Below are 19,472 nucleotides of genomic sequence, written 5' to 3'. Positions count from 1 at the left end.
AATGTTAAGATCTCTTATCCTGGAGGGAAGGAGATCCCCTTCTTTGCCCACCTGTTCTTCCAGGAGTTTACCTGATGAAGATGTGGAGCCGGTGGTGAAGAGATTGCTTTGAACACCGGCCCTGGCAAAAAATTTGTCTCCGGACCCAAAGGAATCAGAGCCATCCCATACTTCGATTCCTCCACCGGTCACTCAGGAGTCTTCATAGCCAGAGAGTTTGGATCTGATAGTAGCGGAACCGTCAGCGCCGAGACCACCTTTGGAATCTTTGGTTCCGACTTTGGCTTTGATGTCCTTGGCTCCTTCCAGTGTCAAGGAGTCTTAAGAGCCTGATGTTCAACAGTCCCGTCCAAGGAGGGGAGCTGGCGCAGACAGTCGTCTGACCCGACTGTACCCCTCGGTGCCTCGGCTAGGTTGAGCTCAGTTCCTATCTCAGTTTCAGAGCCACCTGCTCTGCCTCTGAGTCGGCCTTCTGATTCTTTGGAGCGGAGGGTCTCAGAGTGGGGCGGGGAGGCCTTTGAACTGAGTGCTGTCTCCTCAGGCAGCCCCACTCTGAGCAAACTTCTCATCCCTCCCAGGTGCCAGTGTCTGTCTCGTCACCACCGCCCCCTCCCAAGTGCAGAGACCCAGAACCTCAGGAAGCCCCTGTTGGTGGCATTGTCTCTTCAGAAACTTCCCCGGAGTACCCTTCTGAGGAAGTCCCTTGGAAGAGACTGTGCAAGAGGAAGCACATAAACTCCCCTGAGTCTGTCACTTCTGATACCATTTTGGATGAGTTGGAAGGGTCCCCACGGTCCCTCTCTGAGGATGTCTCCTTTTGTGGACATCCTTGAGATTCTGAAACAGAGGGGTGGCTGGAAGCCCACCAACCCTTCAGAGGATGAATCGGTATACCTGGATGCTTTTGGGTCTCGCCCATCCACCTCCTGGATGACTCCCCCCTTTGACCAGCTGTTAGGCGTCATATGTCGTAAGGCCTGGACATCTGATACAGTGGAGCCTCTTCCGAGGAGGCCTAACAAATTTATCACTGCTCCCTCAGAGAAGGAATGTCCCTGTAGATGCGATCGTAGTGGCGGCAGACACCAAGAAGGAGCTATTAGAGACCTTCTCATCTGTTCACCCTCTTAACAAAGAGTCCGGGACTATGGACCGATATGGAAACCGTGCCTTTTCTTCAGTGGCCTTCACCCTCCAGTCACTGAATTACCTTACCCATTTTATGAGACTTCAAAGTGATCTCTTCAAAGAACTTGGAGATACCCTTCAGGGTACCGTAGCTTTGGGGTCTGCGAACAAAGTATCCTCTCAGCTCTCTACCCTCAATTCCATCGTACACTCCTCCATGCGACTGATTTTATATGCAGCTGACGGAGCGAGCAGAGCAGCTGCAACAGGAATTTTCCTGAGGAGACATTCCTTTATGCGCCTTTGCAATTTTACCGAACCCTTCAAGTCTTCCTTCACCAACACCCCATTTGATGGTTCATCCCTTTTTGGGCCAAAGGTGAAAGATACTGACCAGGTGCGAGCAGGACAGAAAAACCTTGTCTGCCGTTGGAGTCTTTCTGCCCCATCTAGACCTTATCCCAAAGGTCAAAAGGGCGGAGAGATGTTTTTCCGCAAGTCCCAAAAAGGTTTTTCGGATGCACGTCGTGACTCCTCCGCCAGGGGCAGGGGGAGAAGTTAGAATGGAAGACGCCGACCTCGCTGCAGAGGGGGTCCGCAGAATCAGGGCGACAGAGAGGCATTCTCTGACAGGCCCTTCCAGCGCTCCTGAAGGGAGGCCCGCCTGCTCTTCTCTGGAAGCAGTTGGGGGTTGATTGTCACTGTACCCAAGCACCTGGCAGGAAATTTCCCAAGACAAATGGGTACAACCAATTATATCCAGAGGCTATTAATACTGTTTTCCTTTCCCCCCACCGGTAAGCCTTTCTTTACCAAACATCCCACCTGGTCAAAAGGATTATGCAACACAAGAGATTCTGTTGTTGCTAGAGAGAGAGTCATCCAAGAGGTGCCCGCAGACCAAATTGGGTTCGGAACTTACTCAAGATTCTTTTTAGTACCAAAAAAGACAGGGGACTGGAGATCCATTCTAGATCTCTCAGCAAGCTAAACAAAGCAGTGAAGAAATCCAAGTTCCGGATGGTCACTCTGCAGTCAATATTCCCATTTATCAGGAAAGACGATTGGATGTTCTCAATAGATCTCCAGGGTGCGTACTACCATATAATGATGGACAGGTGGTCCAGGAGACATTTACACTTTTGGCTGGGAGCCAGTCATTACGAATTTTGAGCTCTGCCCTTTGGTCTCACTACAGCCCCCAGAGTGTTGACCAAATCTATGGCAGTGGTCACAGCTCACTTGAGACGTCAGGGATTCCGGGTGTTTCCATACCTAGACGACTGGCTCCTCTCCACCACCACTAAGCATCTACTACTACGGGCGAGAGACGAAACAATGTCAGTTTGCAGCAAACTAGGCATCACAGTAAATTTAAAACATCTGCTTTGTCGCCATCTCAGCATATTACCTTCTTAGGCACAGAACTGGATTTGAGAAATATGACTGCAAAGCTTATCCCAGACAGAATACAGTCCCTTCATCAGCAAGTCAGAATTTTGATATCGAAAAAGAAAGTTCAGGCCAGATAAGTGCTGCAAGTTCTGGGTACAATGGCAGCAGCTATCTAGTTCCCCTAGCATTGTTACACATGAAGGTCTGCAGTGGTTACTATTTGCTCAGTAGTCAATGCAAGATCTTCCTCTTTCACATCAGGTAATCATCACAGAATCTTGCAAAAAGGATCTCCTTTGGTGGCTGCAGACAGACCAATTGTATTAGGGCCGCCTTCTTGTCTTTCCCCAACTGAATGCAGTACTTAGCATGGATGCTTCCTAGATCGAGTGGAGGGGACATTATCTGAGGATGACAGTCCAAGGCCTATGGCAAGAACACGAAAGCCACTTGCACATAAACGTCCTGGAGATGAGAGCAGTGCTTTATGCGTTGCAGGCATTTCAGGACTCTCTACCCACGGGAACAGTTGCAATTCAGACAGACAGTGTCAGTAGTGTGATATATAATCAAGCAGGGAGGAACCAAATCTTACCCACTATGTCGGGAAGCACAACGAGTTTGGCAATGGGCGATCGCTTCTCAACGTTTTCTGATAACGCACATTCCGGGGAAATCCAACGTGATAGCGGACAAACTCAGCAGAGCTATTCTGTTGCCTCAAGAGTGGTCCCTGAAGACAGATTGTGGAAAAGATCTTCCAGAAATGGGGCTAGCCTTGCTGTGACTTTTTCGCCATGTCCATGAATGCCAAATGTAGCAACTACTTCGCCCTCATTCCCCCTCTGGGAAGTCACCCAGGGATGCATTGGTTCACGATTGGTCCCGGGACTTCTCTGTGCTTTTCCCCCCTTTACTCCAATTCCCAAAGTACTGCAGAAAGCCAGCTCATCGAAAAGCACTATGATCCATCCTCATTGCTCCTTACTGACTTCGGCAAGTTTGGTTCCCCTTACTTTGGACCCATCTGCTGGAGGAACCTTGGATTCTGGATCCAGTTCCAGACCTCTTGACCCACTCTTTGGGGGAGTTCCATCCGTCTGTCCGAACCCTGAAGTTGACAGCATGGCTGCTCTAATTCCACGCTTAGCCAGGTGTTACTCCCTTTCCCCTGCAGTGAGTCATATTCTCACGTCGTCCCTCAAACCGTCCATGAGGCTGTATTCCAGTAAGTGGAAGAAATTTTCATGCTGGGCTGCGGGACAGAACATGGAACCTTTTACAGCTCCTATTTCTGCAATTCTAGAATTTCTTTCTAAACTGTTTGATGAAGGGGCTGCAGCAGCTACCATCAGAGTTCATTTGGCAGATATTTCTAATTTCCATGCTGGAGAAATGGGAGTTCCTGTTATGTCTCGTAGTCTGTGGAAAGCTTTCTCAAAGGTACCTTTCTTCTCAGACCCCCAATCAGAAAACCCCCAGTTCCTTGGGATCTCCATCTTGTTCTAACTGCCATGATTTTACCACCCTTTGAGCCCGCATCATCTTGTGATTTGAAATATTTGTCGTGGAAGACTCTCTTTATAGTAGCCATAACCTCTACCAGGAGGGTATCGGAACTACAAACTCTTTCTGTTCGTATCCCTTATATTATTTTTCACAAGGATAGGGGTATCATTGAGAACTAATCCCTCGTTTCTCCCAAAAGTCTGTTCAGAGAATAATCTAAACCAATCCATTGAATTGCCGGTATTTTCTCCGAACTACAGCGACAAGGCAGAATATAAACAGCATCATTTGGATGTACATAGGCAGTTACGTTTTTACCTGCATAGGACAAAGGACCTCAGGAAATCAGACCAGCTTTTTGTGTCCTTTTCTGATGAAAAGAAAAGATTGCCAGTTTCCAAAGTAACTTTGTCAAAGTGGCTTACTGATTTGAATTTCCTTCCCTTACAGTAAGAATAATAAACAACTACCAGGGAAGATAAGAGGACATTCCACAAGATCAGTCTCAACATCCTCTGCCTTTCAGGCCAGACTTCCTGTTGACTCTATTTGTGCAGCTGCCACATGGATGAGACCTCATACCTTTATCACTCATTACAAAGTAGATGTAGCCTCCCGGAACAGGTCTTCCTTTGGATCCACTGTATTGAAATTTTTTCCTGAGCTACCCGGGGATAAAGGTGTTAGGGATGCTGTCCCAACCTGCAAGAATTACGGCGAGATAGGACAACATAACATTAAGAAGTTATGTACTTAACATTCCATATTTGTTGTCCATCTCGCCTACATTCTTGCGTCCCTCCCTCCTGCCCCCATCCTGTGTTCCTGGAGGAACTGGTGGACAACTCTTTATGTACATAGTTGTGATGATTTGGAGTCTCTGTTTTTCCTTTTGGTTTCCTGCCAAACATCTATTATATATGTGTGTATATATATATATATATATATATATATATTTTTTTTTTTTTTCCTGGTATACTGATTGGGTTGGTCTAAATCTCGCTTGGAAACAAGATTTGGAGATGTGGCCTAGAGCATCATGGGATAGGGGTTAGCCTCGTGCCAGTGGAAGCTCTCGAGCTTTAGTATTCGGCTGAGTCAGAGCCAAGATTGGCTCTGAACCCAACCTGCAAGAATGTAGGTGAGATGGACAACAAACATGGAACATTATGGTGAGTACATAACTTATTTACATAGTCGAGATGATCCATTAAAACACAACAGTCTTAGCTTTGAAATAACTTAAAACTGGTTATCTTTTGAACTGATTGAGAGCGATTATTTTGATGCATTAGTAAGACGTCCTGTTCGATTCTCAGCTAGAGCGTCTTCTGTGTGGAGACATGCGTGAATGGGCGTACCTTCGTTGAAGGTTGTGCGTCAGAGCTGGCAACTCGGTACGTAAAAAATCTACTGCCAATCATTAGCGGACTGGAGTTCCGCTTTGGCGACCCCTAACCTGGAAAAGCTGAAAGACAACAACAACAACATGTTTAAGGTATACAGAGCAGTTTCTTTCTAGAAAGAAAATGTTAAGACTGGGGTCTTTGGCTGCCCAGCAGCATAACCAGAGCTCTTGAGTGACAGAAAATTGGACCAGAGGATTCAGGCCTTGCAAGTTTGTTCTTCTGTTGTCTGTATGTTGAGTATTCCCAGCAAGTATCCTAGCAAACTTTGTGAAGGCAGTCAAAATGTGATGCAGGTTTTTAACTGGGATGGAGGCAAGGCTAAAGTTTCTCAAAACTCTATGATACTCTTAGAGACTGAAGCAGGATTTCAATGTCCCTGACCCTTTTATATATTGTAAACTTGTGCATTGAAAGTGATATATGTATTATTAAACACAAAAGGTGGTCTCTGTGCCAAAACCGATAAACTAGTAAATAGAAGAAAGGCTATTACTTGTGATTTTAGTAGTATGTGAAATTTCATAACAATATGCTTTTTCTCTCGCATTTTATGCTGTTTACATTATTCATTTATTCAATTAATTGTATTTAATTGGTTGGAAGAAATGATTGGATAAATTCTAACAATACATGTATATATAGGATGGATTTGGTATGGTTACTTCATTCTGATGAAGTTTACTGAGGAAAACGTAAAAGATACTTGTTGCGGCGTTATTTTGTGTGTGGAGTTTACCTTCTGTGGTTCGTGTGATTAAAGATTTGACAATATTATTGCTGGATTCGCTGTGCCTTTCTTCTGTTTACTGATTCATGCATAAACAATAATACATATATGTGAGGCCAAGTAGAAAAATATTAAGATTGATTACTGACACTGATGGTAGAGTTGAAACGTACACGGTGATGACTTGATACAATGTGTTAGAAAAGTTGATACTTCTGCTCACTATGGTTGCAACCTATTGGAAGTAGTAAAATGGGTGTTCAGCATGAGAGAGGATTAAATAATTGGAAGGGGAGGAATACAAAAGTTTAGTTTTTAACAGTTGCAGATTGGTTCAGGTTGGAGTACCTGGTCGCAGATTCAGCAGTGATTTGATCTTTTGCAGTTTTTAAGACTGAGTATAAGGGGGTGTTGGGAACAGCTAGGATCTTTGGGCTGGCAAAGTTATCGGATTCACTTAATTAGATCTTGTATTACATAAGAGAGGTGAGTCTGCAATACTTAATGCATTGTATGCTCATCTCATGAATCCTTTGAAGCCCTTTGATTTTGAAATATCAGGTAATAAGAGTCAAAATTGGAGTACTATTTAGATTAAGGCATAGATAATGGAACTTAGAAATAAATTTGTCAGTTATTGAGGTATGATGTTTATTCTTGGAGGTTTGGATGTTTTGGGACATTTTTCACCTCCTTTGGAGGCTTGATGGAAATAAAGTGTCCTGTAGCTGTACATTAGATAATTTTGTACATTAGATAATTTTTTATATTAGATACTTGGAACAGTGTTATTGTTACTGTCATTAGTTCATTTGGTGAACATCTTGAGTACAAGTACGACTGTCTAGTGCAGAAGCAACTATCACTGCCGAGGCTTTGAACCTTGCCTTGTTTTTGGTGTCTACACAGTGCAGAAAATAGTAGAAAAACAATGATTTATTTGCTCTGGGATATCAGCATTTTGGGCAGAAGTAATATTTTGCCTGTACGCTCACAGAAGAAGCGCTTGTTTGGATGTAAGAGGTAAGCGGAATGGTTTGAAACAGTAAAGAACAGTGCATTTGATTACAGACATTTAAGTAGTATTTTAGTGTTTTTAGAGCCCACTACATTATTCTGCTTCTTCTGATTGAAGATTATTGTTTTTCTGCTTTTTTAGGGAAGAAGTAAAAGAGCAGCTGGAGAAGAAAAAGAAAGGCTCAAGGATATTGGCTGAATTTGAAGATAAGATGAATAAGGTTTTAGTTTTCTTGTTAAACAAAAACTTTCTTATCCTTGATATCCTGGGTGTGGTAGATGTTCTTAGTGTTTCACTGTTGCAGTCATCACATTTAGGTTATCTGCCTGCAGGTAGCCCTCAGCCAGCCTGAATACCAGAGTCTTCGGATTTCTGTGTCGGTGCTGTCTCTTTTTCCATGACGTCAGGGGTATAAAACATGCAGCTGACGCCATTACATCAGTCTTTCTTGCTGTACGGTGCCCGAAGCAGAAGCAGTTCGCAAGTGCCTGTCTGCAGTCTCCTGAAATTTTCATTTTCGAGTTTCAGACACGAAGTCTTCAAAAAGATATGTACCCCATTGGGGATCCTTTTTCTTGCTCCAACCGATGTCAGTAAAAGTTAACAATTGTCTTGCCTGTGGAAAGCAAATACCTCATAGAGATTTTCATTCTTACTGCATCCCCTGTTTAGGCCCAGACCACAATGTCCCTCGCTGTCTGTTTTGTGCCTTGTTCAACCCCCGAACTATTCGTCATTGGGCTATTTTTGCAGCCAATTACTTTCGTTCTCTATCTCATTACACCGAAATGGCTTCGTTAAGCCATCCGACTACTGATCTTCCGAAAAAACGTAAGGATAAAGACAGAGACCGCATAGGTCCAAAACTGCCGACAATGCTTCCGTTAAGCTAGTGGCCAGTCTGGCGGTACTCAGTGAGGTGCTTTCGCAGCCCCTGATACCCAGTGCTTCAGATTCGCAGGCCTCTACTGAGACCCATTCGGAGTCCGGTATGCCATGAGATGCTTCTTCGACTATGGAATCTGCGGATGTCTCTACCTTGGATGGGTCCAGAGCCACTGTGCAGGCACTGGCTTCTGAGGGTGTATTCAGGCCTACAGATATTCATTTTAAACTGACTCCATCATTTCCATCCAGAAGTTCTGAATCCGTCGGCCAAGAACTCGCACTACGCCTAGAAAACCAACGACCAAACTGCGGGCTCAGACCCATATGCCTCAAAAACAAATGCTTAGAATGGCTGAAGACCTTATTACCTTAATACCTTAATTAGGGGAAGCCAGCCTTCCCCCTCTAAGAGACCTAGAACTAAATTTCTTTCTGATTCTTTTGATCAGGAATCTGATATTTCTGCTTTTTCTGATTACCAGGATTTGCCCTTATCTACTTATGATAATTCTGATGCAGAGGATTCCATTCCCTCTGCTTCTCCTCAAGAAGATTTTTCATTCGGTGAAACCTTGCGTACTCTTAGGGAGCATTTCCGCTGGGAAAGCCAGGATTACTCCTAGTCCAAAAAGAGACTTGGGTACTCCTGCCTCAACACAGGCCTTCAGCTGTCCCTCCTGTTCTGGACATTGTAGATGATGCTTTCTTGGAATCTAGCCTTACCCGAGACACTTTTCTCCCAGAAAACCTGACCGGTACTACAGGGTACCTGACTCTCACAAGTTCCTCTTCAAGAATCTTTCTGCAGATCCAGAGACCATTTCCCAAGGACCAAAAGGCATTAAGGTTACTGCTGCCAAAAATCCTGCCCCTTCTTATAGAGATTCTAGAGCCTTAGACAGATGGGCTAAGAAGGTATACACTTCTGCTACTTTGGCCATTAGGACTTTAAATTGCCAGTTTCATATGTTAAAGTATCAGCAGCATATTATGGGACTACTTAAATAGAAAATGATCATGATTCCTGACTGTGCTGAACACAAAGAATTGCAAGATTTAATGCATTCTGCAGAACAAGTTATTAAACATATTTTGCAATGTGGTTTTGTCGCTTTAGAAACATCTTGCAGGGTTGCTGTCACTGGGTCTGTACTTAGAAGGCATGCTTGGCTTAAGGAACAAAACTTGCCAGATCATGTTAAAGCTAAAGTACTGGATGCTCCCTTAAACCAAGACCACCTTTTTGGCAACAAAGCAGAAGTCTTCCTCAACAGGATGGAGGAAAAAGCTAAATCTATGCAAACAGTTAAAGATTTCCTACAGGTACAGCCTCTCAGATTCAGTAGGCATTGGCCTTTAAAGAACTGGTCCTTTCCAGTCCCTTCCAGGTCTTTTCAGCAGACCACCTAGGCTACAGTCTCAGGCTACGCACAGAACTAAGTAGTGGGGGCCTCCCACTACCAAAGCAGGGAGTAGTAAGCCACCCACCCTACAGAAAAATGGCACAATGACTTAAACTTAACCCTTCCAAGCCCTGCTCAACTACCTGCTGCCTTAGGAGGAAAGCTCGCCCTGCATGCAAAAAACTGGGAACTCATTACCCAGGACAAATGGGTTTTGAACATAGTTTCCCAAGGATACAGATTCCACTTCCACACACTACCAACCCCAAATGGTTGGCCAGACCTGCCCCCAAATCAGTGGGTGGAGGCCCAACAGCAGGTTCTCTCTCTTCTCAGTATCAGGGCTATTCAACCTGTCCCAGCAGAACAAAAGGGACAAGATTTTTATTCAAGGCTTTTTCTAGTACCCAGAAAAAACAACTCCTGGCTTCCTATTCTGGACCTCTCTATTCTCAACACCTTTCTGGTAGTTCCAAAATTCAAAATGCTAACTCTTCAACAGCTTCTTCCTATGCTAGCCAATAATGCCTGACTGGCAACCTTAGACTTGAAGGAAGCTTACCTGCACATCCCGATAAGGGAATCTTGCAGGAAATACCTACGCTTCAGGGCAGGCTCCATGCACTATCAGTTCTCTGCATTTCCCTTTGGCTTGTCTACCTCGCCTAGGGTATTCACAAAGTGTCTAGCTCCAGCCGTTGCATTTTGCAGGCGGAGAAATATTCAAATTTACCCATATTTGGACGATTGTCTGATTTAGGCAGAAAGCCAGGACTTGCTATTGCAACTCCTGGCATTCGTAAAGAAACTTCTAACCTCACTGGGGTACACAGTCAATGAAAAGAAATCTCACCTATTATCCTGCCAACAGATTGTATTCCTGGGAGCAAGCTTGAACACAACTTCCCAGATGGCATTCCTCACTCCAGACAAACAAGGTTATTTGTCATCCTACTTCAAACTATTGGCCACAAAACCCCAGCTATCTGCAAGGAAAATACTGCAAGCCCTGGGGTTCATGGCCTCTTGCATTCTACTAATTACATATGCAAGACTGCATATGAGGAAACTCCAATGGTATCTAAAAAGCCTGTGGTGGCAACATTCTCAGGACCTGGAAACAATGATTTCTATCATTCCTTGTATGAAGACAGAGTTCCTTTGGTAGGCAGAGGCCTGCTACCACAACAAGGGACTCCCTTTCACTCTACCCCCTGCTGCCCAAACCCTAACAATAGACTCGTCAGACTATGCATGGGGGGCTCACATGGCAGGGCAGTGCATTCAGGGCAAATGGAACCCATGACAGATACACCTGCATATCAATCAAAAAGAAATGTTAGCTGTACAAAATGCTCTGACAGCCTTCAAAGACCATATTCTTCCAGGACAACTATTGGTAAAGACAGACAGCACCACAGTTATGTGGTGCATAAACAAGCAGGGGGGAACCCACTCGTACCCTCTCTGCAGACTAGCCATGGCTCTGTGGAACACAGCCTTGAGTTACCAAGTACACCTATAAGCTCAATTCCTGCCAGGCAAACTAAATTCACTGGCAGACGACTTAAGCAGAAATCTCATGGACCCACACGAATGGAAACTAGAACCTACAATATTCACCCTCTTGAGGAAAAAATGGGGGACTCCAGAGGTAGACCCGTTTGCCTCCCCTCAGAACTACCAATTGAACAAATTCTGCACAAGAACTCCCCACAGTCAAGCGTGGAAAGTGGATGCCCTGTCCTTTACCTAGGAAAGCCTCTCGGTTTATGCCTTTCCCCCCTCTGCCTCTCCTCTCTAAGGTTCTACTAAAGATCAAACAGGACAAGCCAAGGACAGTACTGATCGCACCAGACTGGCCACACCAGCACTGGTACCCCCTCTTGCACAGTATGACACTGCTGCAACCATGGCACCTGCCTCAGACCCCTTCCTTGCTGTCCCAGTAGGCGGGCCAGATTCTGCACCCTCAGCTTCAAACCCTGAACCTTGCAGCCCGGCTAATTCCTTGAGCTCTCCTCTGGCATCCCTCAATAAACAGGTGTTGGATGTCATTCTGGAGGCAAGGAGGCCTAGTACTAGAAAATTGTATGCTGAAAAGTGGAAAAGATACTGTTCCTGGAGCCAGGCTCAGGGGATGGGCACAATGATGCCCAGCTTACCTCATATTCTACAGTACTTAACAGAAATGCTCCACAAGGGCCTATCCTTCTCGTCAATTAAAATTCATGCCTCTGCCATTTCAGAACTTTATAATACTGAGCCACCCCTCTTCTCTCACCCCTTGCTAAAACAATTCCTTAGAGGGGCCAAAAATTATGCCCCAGGAAAGCTCCCACTCCAGCCTGGGACCTTAACTTTGTATTGGAAAAGCTCACTCTTCCCCACTTTGAGCCAGCTGCAACAGCAGAGATGAAATTCCTTCCTTGGAAAACAACCTTCCTTCTAGCCATCACTTCAGCAAGAAGAGTGTCTGAATTACAGGACCTCATGGCAGTGGAACCCTTCATTATCTTGCATGCGGATAGGGTTTCCCTCAGGACTAATCCTTCCTTTATGCCCAAGGTGGTGTCTAGTGTGGCCCTAAATCAAGTCCATTCATTTGCCTACTTTTTTCCCTAATCCACAAAACAAAGGGGAACGAATACTGCACTGTCTGGACGTGCACAGACAACTTAGATTTTATTTGGACTGGACTAAGCCTTTCAGAAAATCTGAACAGCTGCTAGCTGGCTTTGCTGCAGGGGCAAGAGGGGAAGGCCATTTCAAAGCAAGCCATTTCCAAATGGATAGCCCATTGCATTCATTTCTGCTACAAGTACCATGGAAAAACCTACCTCACAGGGGATAAGATCATATTCCACCAGGGCTGCATCTACCTCTGCGGCTTTTCTCAGAGGAGTCCCTACCAGGGACATCCTAGAAGCTGCTATCTGGAGCTCTGTACATACCTTCACCAAGCATTACCACATGCCTATCTTTTCTAAATCCAGAGATGGATTTACCACTGCAGTCTTGCAGGGCTTAATAGCTGGCCTTAATGCTCTCTAACTTCCTCCTCCCTTCCTTAGCTTTGGGAAACAACCCAAATGTGATGACAGCAACAGTGAAACACAAAGAGCCATAGTACAGATGTTCTTTGTGTTTCACTGTTGCAGTCATTACATTTGGGTAATCTACTGACAGGTTGCCCTCAGTTGGCCTGATTAACAAAGTCTTGGGTCATGCGTCGGTTGCTGTCCCTTTTTCCATGACGTCAGGTCGTCAGGGGTATAAAACATGCAGCTGACGCCATTACATCAGTCTTTCTTGCTGCGCGGTGCCCGAAGCAGAAGCAGTTCGCAAGTGCCGGTCGGCTGACTCCTGAAATTTTTGTTTTCGAGTTTCAGAACCGAAGTCTTCAACTAAAAGCTAAGTATCCCATTGGGGAAACTTTTTCTTGCTCCTTACCGATGTCAGCAAAAGTTAATAATTGTATTACTTGTGGGAAGCAAATACCTCATAAGGATTTTCATTTGTACTGTATTCCTTGCCTAGGCCCTGACCACAATGTGCCTTGCTGTCAGTTTTGTGCTAAATTTAATCAACGCGCTATTAAACGTCGGTATATTTTGGCTCAAGATTTAACTATCCAGAAATGTCGTCGGTTAGCAATCAGACTACCGGAATACCTAAAAACGCAAAGAAAAAGACAGAGACATACTGTCTAGGTCCAAAAGAGACGACGAAGCTTCTCCTAAGCCAGTCGCTGGTGCTCAGTGAGGTGCTTTCGCAGCCCCTGATACCCGCTACATTTGATTTGCAGGCGTCTACTGAGACCCATTCGGAGTCTGGTATGCCACGAGATACTTTAAGTATTGAACCCGCGGATGTCTCTACCTTAGATGGGTCCGGAGCCGCTGAGCAGGCACTGGCGTCTGAGGGTGTTTTCAGGCCTAAAGATTTGTATATTAAACCGACGCCATCTTCAAAACTAAGGCCAAAAACTACTTCTATGTCTAAAAAACTGACACTTGGGCCATGTGTACAGGCCCCAATGCCTAAAAAACAAATGATCAAAATGGCTGAGGATTTAATTACCTTGATCAGGGGTACCCATCCCCCTTCTGCTAAGAGGCCTAGGCAAGGCACTGAGATCTGATTTCTTCTGATTCCTCTTCTGATCAGGAATTATCTATACCCACTTATGAGGACTGATGCAGAAGACTCCATCCCTTCTGCTTCTCCTCCTGAGGATTTTTCTTTTGGAGAAACTTTGCATACCTTAAGGGAACACTTTCACTGGGAGAGTCAGGATTTCTCAGAATCTAAAGAGAGACTTAGGGATTTTCTTCTTCTTCCTCAGCATAGGCCTTTGGCTATACCTCCTGTTCTAGACATTGTTGATGATGTTTTCTCAGAATCCAGTATGACTCCTGATTCTCTGCCTCCGGCTCCTAGTAAGCCAGACAGATACTACAGGGTTCCTGACTCCCACAAATTCCTTTTTAAAAACCCTACTGCTGACCCTGAAACCATTTCTCAAGGTCCCAAGGGAGTTAAGGCCTCTACTGCTAAAAATCCTACCCCTTCTGATAGAGATTCCAGGGCGCTGGATAGATGGGGTAAGAAGGTTTACACGTCTGCAACCTTGGCAATCAGGGCTTTAAACTGTCAATTTCATATGCTTAAATATCAACAGCATGTCATGGGTTTACTTAAACAGAAAATGATGTTGATTTCGGACTGTGTGGAAAATAGAGTTGGAGGATTTATTGCGTTCAGCTGAACAAGTTGGAAAACATACTTTGCAATGTGGTTTTGATTCCTTGGAGGCCTCTTGGAGGGCTGCTGTAACTGGATCTGTGATAAGAAGGCATGCTTGGATCAAGGAGCAAAGTCTGCTTGACCATGTTAAAGCAAAATTGTTGGATGCTCCTTTACAACAGTACAGACTATTTGGTAATAAGGCTGAAGAAGTTTTGAAAAAGATGGAAGATAAAACTAAATCCATGCAAACTGTGAAATATTTCCTACAAGTGCAGTCACCCAGGTTTTCCTTTCCAGTACCCACTAGAGCCGCTCAGGTCAAACCCAGACATTCCAAAGGTTCCAGGTTTCAGTCTCAAGGGACTTTTAGAACAAAGTAATGGGGTGCCTCCACCTCCAAATCTAAAAGCAACAAGGCACCTTCCTGTGGTAAACAGTGTCAATGACTTTCCACTGCAATCACCAAGCACTTATCTGTTGGCGGCCCCTTTGGGGGGAAAACTGGCACTTCATGCACGAAACTGGCAACTGATTACCCAGGACAAATGGGTTTTGAACATAGTATCCCAGGGATACTGATTTCATTTCCACACGTTGCCAATCCCAAACAGATGGCCAGATCTGCCTCCAAATCAATGGGCAGAGGCCCAGAAACAAGTTATGTCCTTCATGAATATGGGGGCTAGTCACCCAGTACCAGAAAAGGAAAAGGGACAAGGTTTTTATTCAAGGCTTTTCCTGGTACCCAGAAAAGACAAATCATGGCATCCAATTCTGGACTTATCCATTCTAAATACATTTCTGGACATTCCAAAATTTGAGATGCTGACTCTTCAACAGTTACTACCTGTGCTAGGCAAGGATGCCTGGTTGGTAACTCAAGACTTAAAAGAGGCTTACCTGCATATCCCAATCAGGGAATCTTGCAGAAGATACCTCCGCTTCAAAGCAGGCTATTTACATTACCAGTTCTCTGCACTTCCCTTTGGCTTATCTACTGCGCCCAGGGTCTTCACAAAGTGCCTGGCACAAGTAATTGCTTTTTGCAGGCAAAGAAATATTTAAATTTATCTATACCTGGACGATTGTCTAATTCAGGCAGAAAACAAGGACACTCTTGAAACATCTGGCATTTGTAAAAAGGCTTCTAACTTGTCTAGGGTACACCATAAACGAAAAGAAATCACAACTGGGTACCCTCTCAAATAATTACATTCCTGGGTGCAAGCTTGAATACAACTGCCCAGATGACTTACCTTACGCCAGAAAAACAAATTCAATTGATGACTTGCTTCAAACAGGTGGCCACAAAAACCCAGCTATCTGCAAGACAAATTCTGCAGGCCTTGGGGTTCATGGCCTCCTGCATTCTTCTAATTCCATATGCAAGACTGCATATGAGGAAACTTCAATGGTACCTAAAAAGCTTATGGAGTCAACATTGTCACAGCCTGGAAACAATGATTCCTATCATTCCTTGCCTACAACTAGAGTTCCTATGTGGGCAGAGGCCTGTCACCAAAACAAGGGACTGTAATTCATTCCATCCTCTGCCACCCAAACCCTAACTACAGACTCATCAGACTATGCTTGGAGGGGGGGGGGGTGCATCTGGCAAGGAGATGCATTCAGGGCCAGTGGAGCCCAAGTCAAATGCACCTACATATCAATCAGAAAGAGATGCTAGCTGTACAGAATGCTCTGACAGCCTTTTAGGACTGTCTTCATCCAGGACAGCTACTGATAAAGACAGACAACACCACAGTCATGTGGTACATAAACAAGCAGGGGGTACACATTCCTACCCCCTTTGTAGACCAGCCATGGCATTGTGGAACACGGCCTTGATTTATCAAATACATCTACAAGCTCAATTCCTGCCAGGAAAGCAAAATACTCTGGCAGACGAACTAAGCAGAAATCTTATGGGCCCACACAAATGGAAACTGGATCCACAAATCTTCAGCATGTTGACACGCAAATGGGGGAGCCCAGACATAGATCTTTTTGCCTCACCCCAAAACTATCAGTTGGACAAATTCTGCACAAGAATTTATCACAAAAAAGCTTGGAAAGTGGATGCTCTATCCTTCAGCTGGAAAAACCCATCAGTCTATGCCTTTCCCCCTCTGCCTCTGCTCTCCAAGGTCTTACTAAAAGTCAGACAGGAAAAACCAAAAATGATACTGATTGCTCCAGACTGGCCTTATCAACACTGGTATCCCGCTCCTGCGCAATATGTCGCACCTTCCCCCATGGTACCTGCGTCAAGACACCTTACCTACTGTCTCAGCAGAACTATCAAATTCTGCACACTCTGCTCCAAACTTTGAATCTTGCAGCATGGTTACATCTCTCAACAAACCTGTGATGAATGTCATTTTGGAGGCTAGAAGGCCTAGTACTCTAAAATCTTATGCTGACAAATGGAAAAGATTCTGTGCCTGGAACCAAGCACCAGGAATAAGCACAGCAATGCCCAATATTCCTCAGATTCTGCAATACTTAACTGAGATGCTTCACAAGGGCCTATCTTTTTTTTTCCATAAAAATCCATGCCTCTGCCATTTCAGCTCATTACAACACAGAGCCTCCCCTTTTCTCATCCTCTGCTAAAGCAGTACCTCCGAGGGGCCAAAAATTTAAGACCTCCCAGGAGAGCACCAACTCCTGCATGGGACCTCAATTTTGTTTTGGAAAAACTCACTCTATCTCCTTTTGAGCCAGCTACTACTGCGGACCTAAAATTTCTCTCTTGGAAAACAGCTTTTCTTTTAGCAGTCACTTCAACTAGAAGGATTTCAGAACTACAGGCTCTTATGGCAGTGGAGCCTTTCATTATTTTTTACCCGGACAGGGTGGCCCTCAGGACCAATCCATCCTTTATGCCTAAAGTGGTATCTAGTGTGGCCCTTAATCAGACCATTCATCTGCCAACGTTCTTCCCAAATCCACAGAAAAAGGGTGAGCGGATTCTGCATTCATTGGATGTACGCAGACAACTAAGATTCTACTTAAACATCACAAAATCTCTAAGAAAATCTGAACAATTACTGGTGGCATTTGCTGCAGGGGCAGAGGGAAAGGCTATTTCAAAGCAGACTATTTCCAAATGGATAAGCCATTGTATTCGTTTCTGCTATATGCCCCATGGTAAACCAGTCCCCAAGGTGATCAGATCTCATTCCACCAGGGCTGCATCTACTTCTGCAGCCTTTCTCAAAGGGGTTCCTACCAGAGACATTCTAGAAGCTGCTACCTGGAGCTCAGTTCATACGTTCACCAAACATTACCATTTACCTCTCTTCTTTAAATCCAGAGCTGGCTTTGCCACTGCTGCCCTGCAGGGCCTTATAGCTGCTCCTAATGGTGTATAAATCCATCCTCCCAACCATAGCTTTGGGATTCTACTCAAATGTAATGACTGCAACAGTGAAACACGAAGAACATAGTACAGTTGTGTACACTTACCATAAATGTAGATGTTCGAGTGTATTCACTTTTGCAGTCCTGGTTACCCATCCCTCCAGCCCCCTGTTTTTCTCTTACTTTACCTCTCCTTTCTTTTATTATGCTTAAAAGCCTTTTTGTTTGGAGGTATATTTTTTGTGTTTTAAATTGTTTTAAATTATATATATATATATATATATATATATATATATATATATATATATATGTGTGTGTGTATGGCTAAGGTGCTTGCCTTACAAACACAAGGTGCAGGGTTTGAGTCTCACAAGGGATAATTGGCTAGGTTTAAAATGACTCGCAAGGGCAGTTAGCTTAGTACTTAACTATGAACCTATATATACATACATATATATAGATAGATAGATATCTAGATAGATAGATAGAGATATATTTTGCTCCCCATTTGGGGGGCACCTGACATCTGGGGCAAGAAAAACTGACGTAATGGCGTCGGCTGCATGTTTTATACCCCTGACGACCTGACATCATGGAAGAAGGGACAGCAATCCGACACAGAAATCCGAAGACTCTGGTATTCAGGCCGGCTGAGGGCTACCTGTAGGCAGATAACCCAAATGTGATGACTGCAACCGTGAATACACTCTAACATCTACATTTATGGTAAGCGTACACAACTGTATTTTTGTTTTAAAGCACCTGAATACATTGAACAGAGTGAAGCATGTAACATTTGCTCTCTAATATAGAACTTCAGGTGTAGAAATGTATTGAAGTTTAAAAGCATACATAGAAAATGTGATTTTGTATAGTTTCTATTTCTGCTCAGTTGTAAGAGTTTGTGCTTTTTTTTTTAATTTCTACCAAGTGAAAAGAATGCTGACAGACTTGCATTATGAATGTATGTTAACAATTTGTTACCATAGGTGAATTAAATTATTTCTGTGCTTGCTGAACAGCCTAGAAATGAGTGGCACTTTTGAAAATCACTGAAAAAGGTCAAGGGACCTTGAACTTAACTGGCTGGTCAGGCCTTGGAAAATATCATCTCCCTGTCACTGGAATGTATCCTGTGTTTTGCTGCAGAAAACATTAAAGTTGCTGTGGCTGCAAGAGATGTACACATGTACTTCTTGAGCCTTTGACTGTTCATCACTTCTCAGCCTCTTAGCTCCATCGTGCAGACTAGAGCTTGCTGCATATTTGGAAAGAAACTCTAGTCTGGCATTTATTTCTTTCTCATTGAGCATGAGGATGCAGTTTGATGTGTGAACTGTTACCAGCACTTTTTCACATTTATTCTAATCTTCCCTGAAATTTTAAATTCTTACAGGGCACTGATAATTGTCACTTTTTTCTCCCTACAGGTGACCATCTGCTGCCACTAGCTTCTCTCCTCTTTCAGTGGCTCTACCCGACCTGCCTTAGCCTCCCCTAGGTGCGCCCCAGCCCACATCCAGAGCTGGTGAGGAGTTTGAGGATGCTGGTGCAGCATCATACTGCCACTGGAGAGTGTGCATTAATTCCCATTCCCATGGCTACCTTGCAAACTCTGAAGTTGCTGACCTCTGGAGGTTCATGCATGCCTTCAAGCATGGGCAGTCTCAAGTAAGTGTCTCATTGCTTATGTAACATGGCGCTCACCAGGCTAATGCATTGCTTACTGCAGTGAGCCTAGGCTCCCCCCTCTACTTAGGTAAGCTGATACTTCTCACTCCTATCCTTGTCATGCGGTTCCTCACAGTAGCCATTGGGAGTGTATTTGGGGTTTATCCCTCTGGTCCACAAGGCTGCACTAAAAACATTCAGTTCTT

General features: G+C 44.4%; 1 protein-coding gene across 2 annotated transcripts in view; it reads left to right on the top strand.

Moving 5' to 3' along the window:
- Positions 1-19,472, top strand: part of FAM133B (family with sequence similarity 133 member B) — a 677,034-nt gene that overhangs the window by 234,919 nt on the left and 422,643 nt on the right. For both annotated transcript variants that reach the window (XM_044067632.1, XM_044067633.1), the window contains exon 3: positions 7,328-7,406. In XM_044067632.1, coding sequence (XP_043923567.1) covers positions 7,328-7,406 — 79 coding nt within the window. The remainder of the gene's footprint in view (positions 1-7,327; positions 7,407-19,472) is intronic.

Source organism: Protopterus annectens, chromosome 3.part1 (assembly GCF_019279795.1).
Source record: "Protopterus annectens isolate FY-2018-M chromosome 3.part1, PAN1.0, whole genome shotgun sequence".
In the NCBI taxonomy this organism is placed as follows: Eukaryota; Metazoa; Chordata; order Ceratodontiformes; family Protopteridae; genus Protopterus; species Protopterus annectens.
Note: the sequence above shows the minus strand (reverse complement) of the source record. Positions and strands in the feature narration are given on the sequence as shown.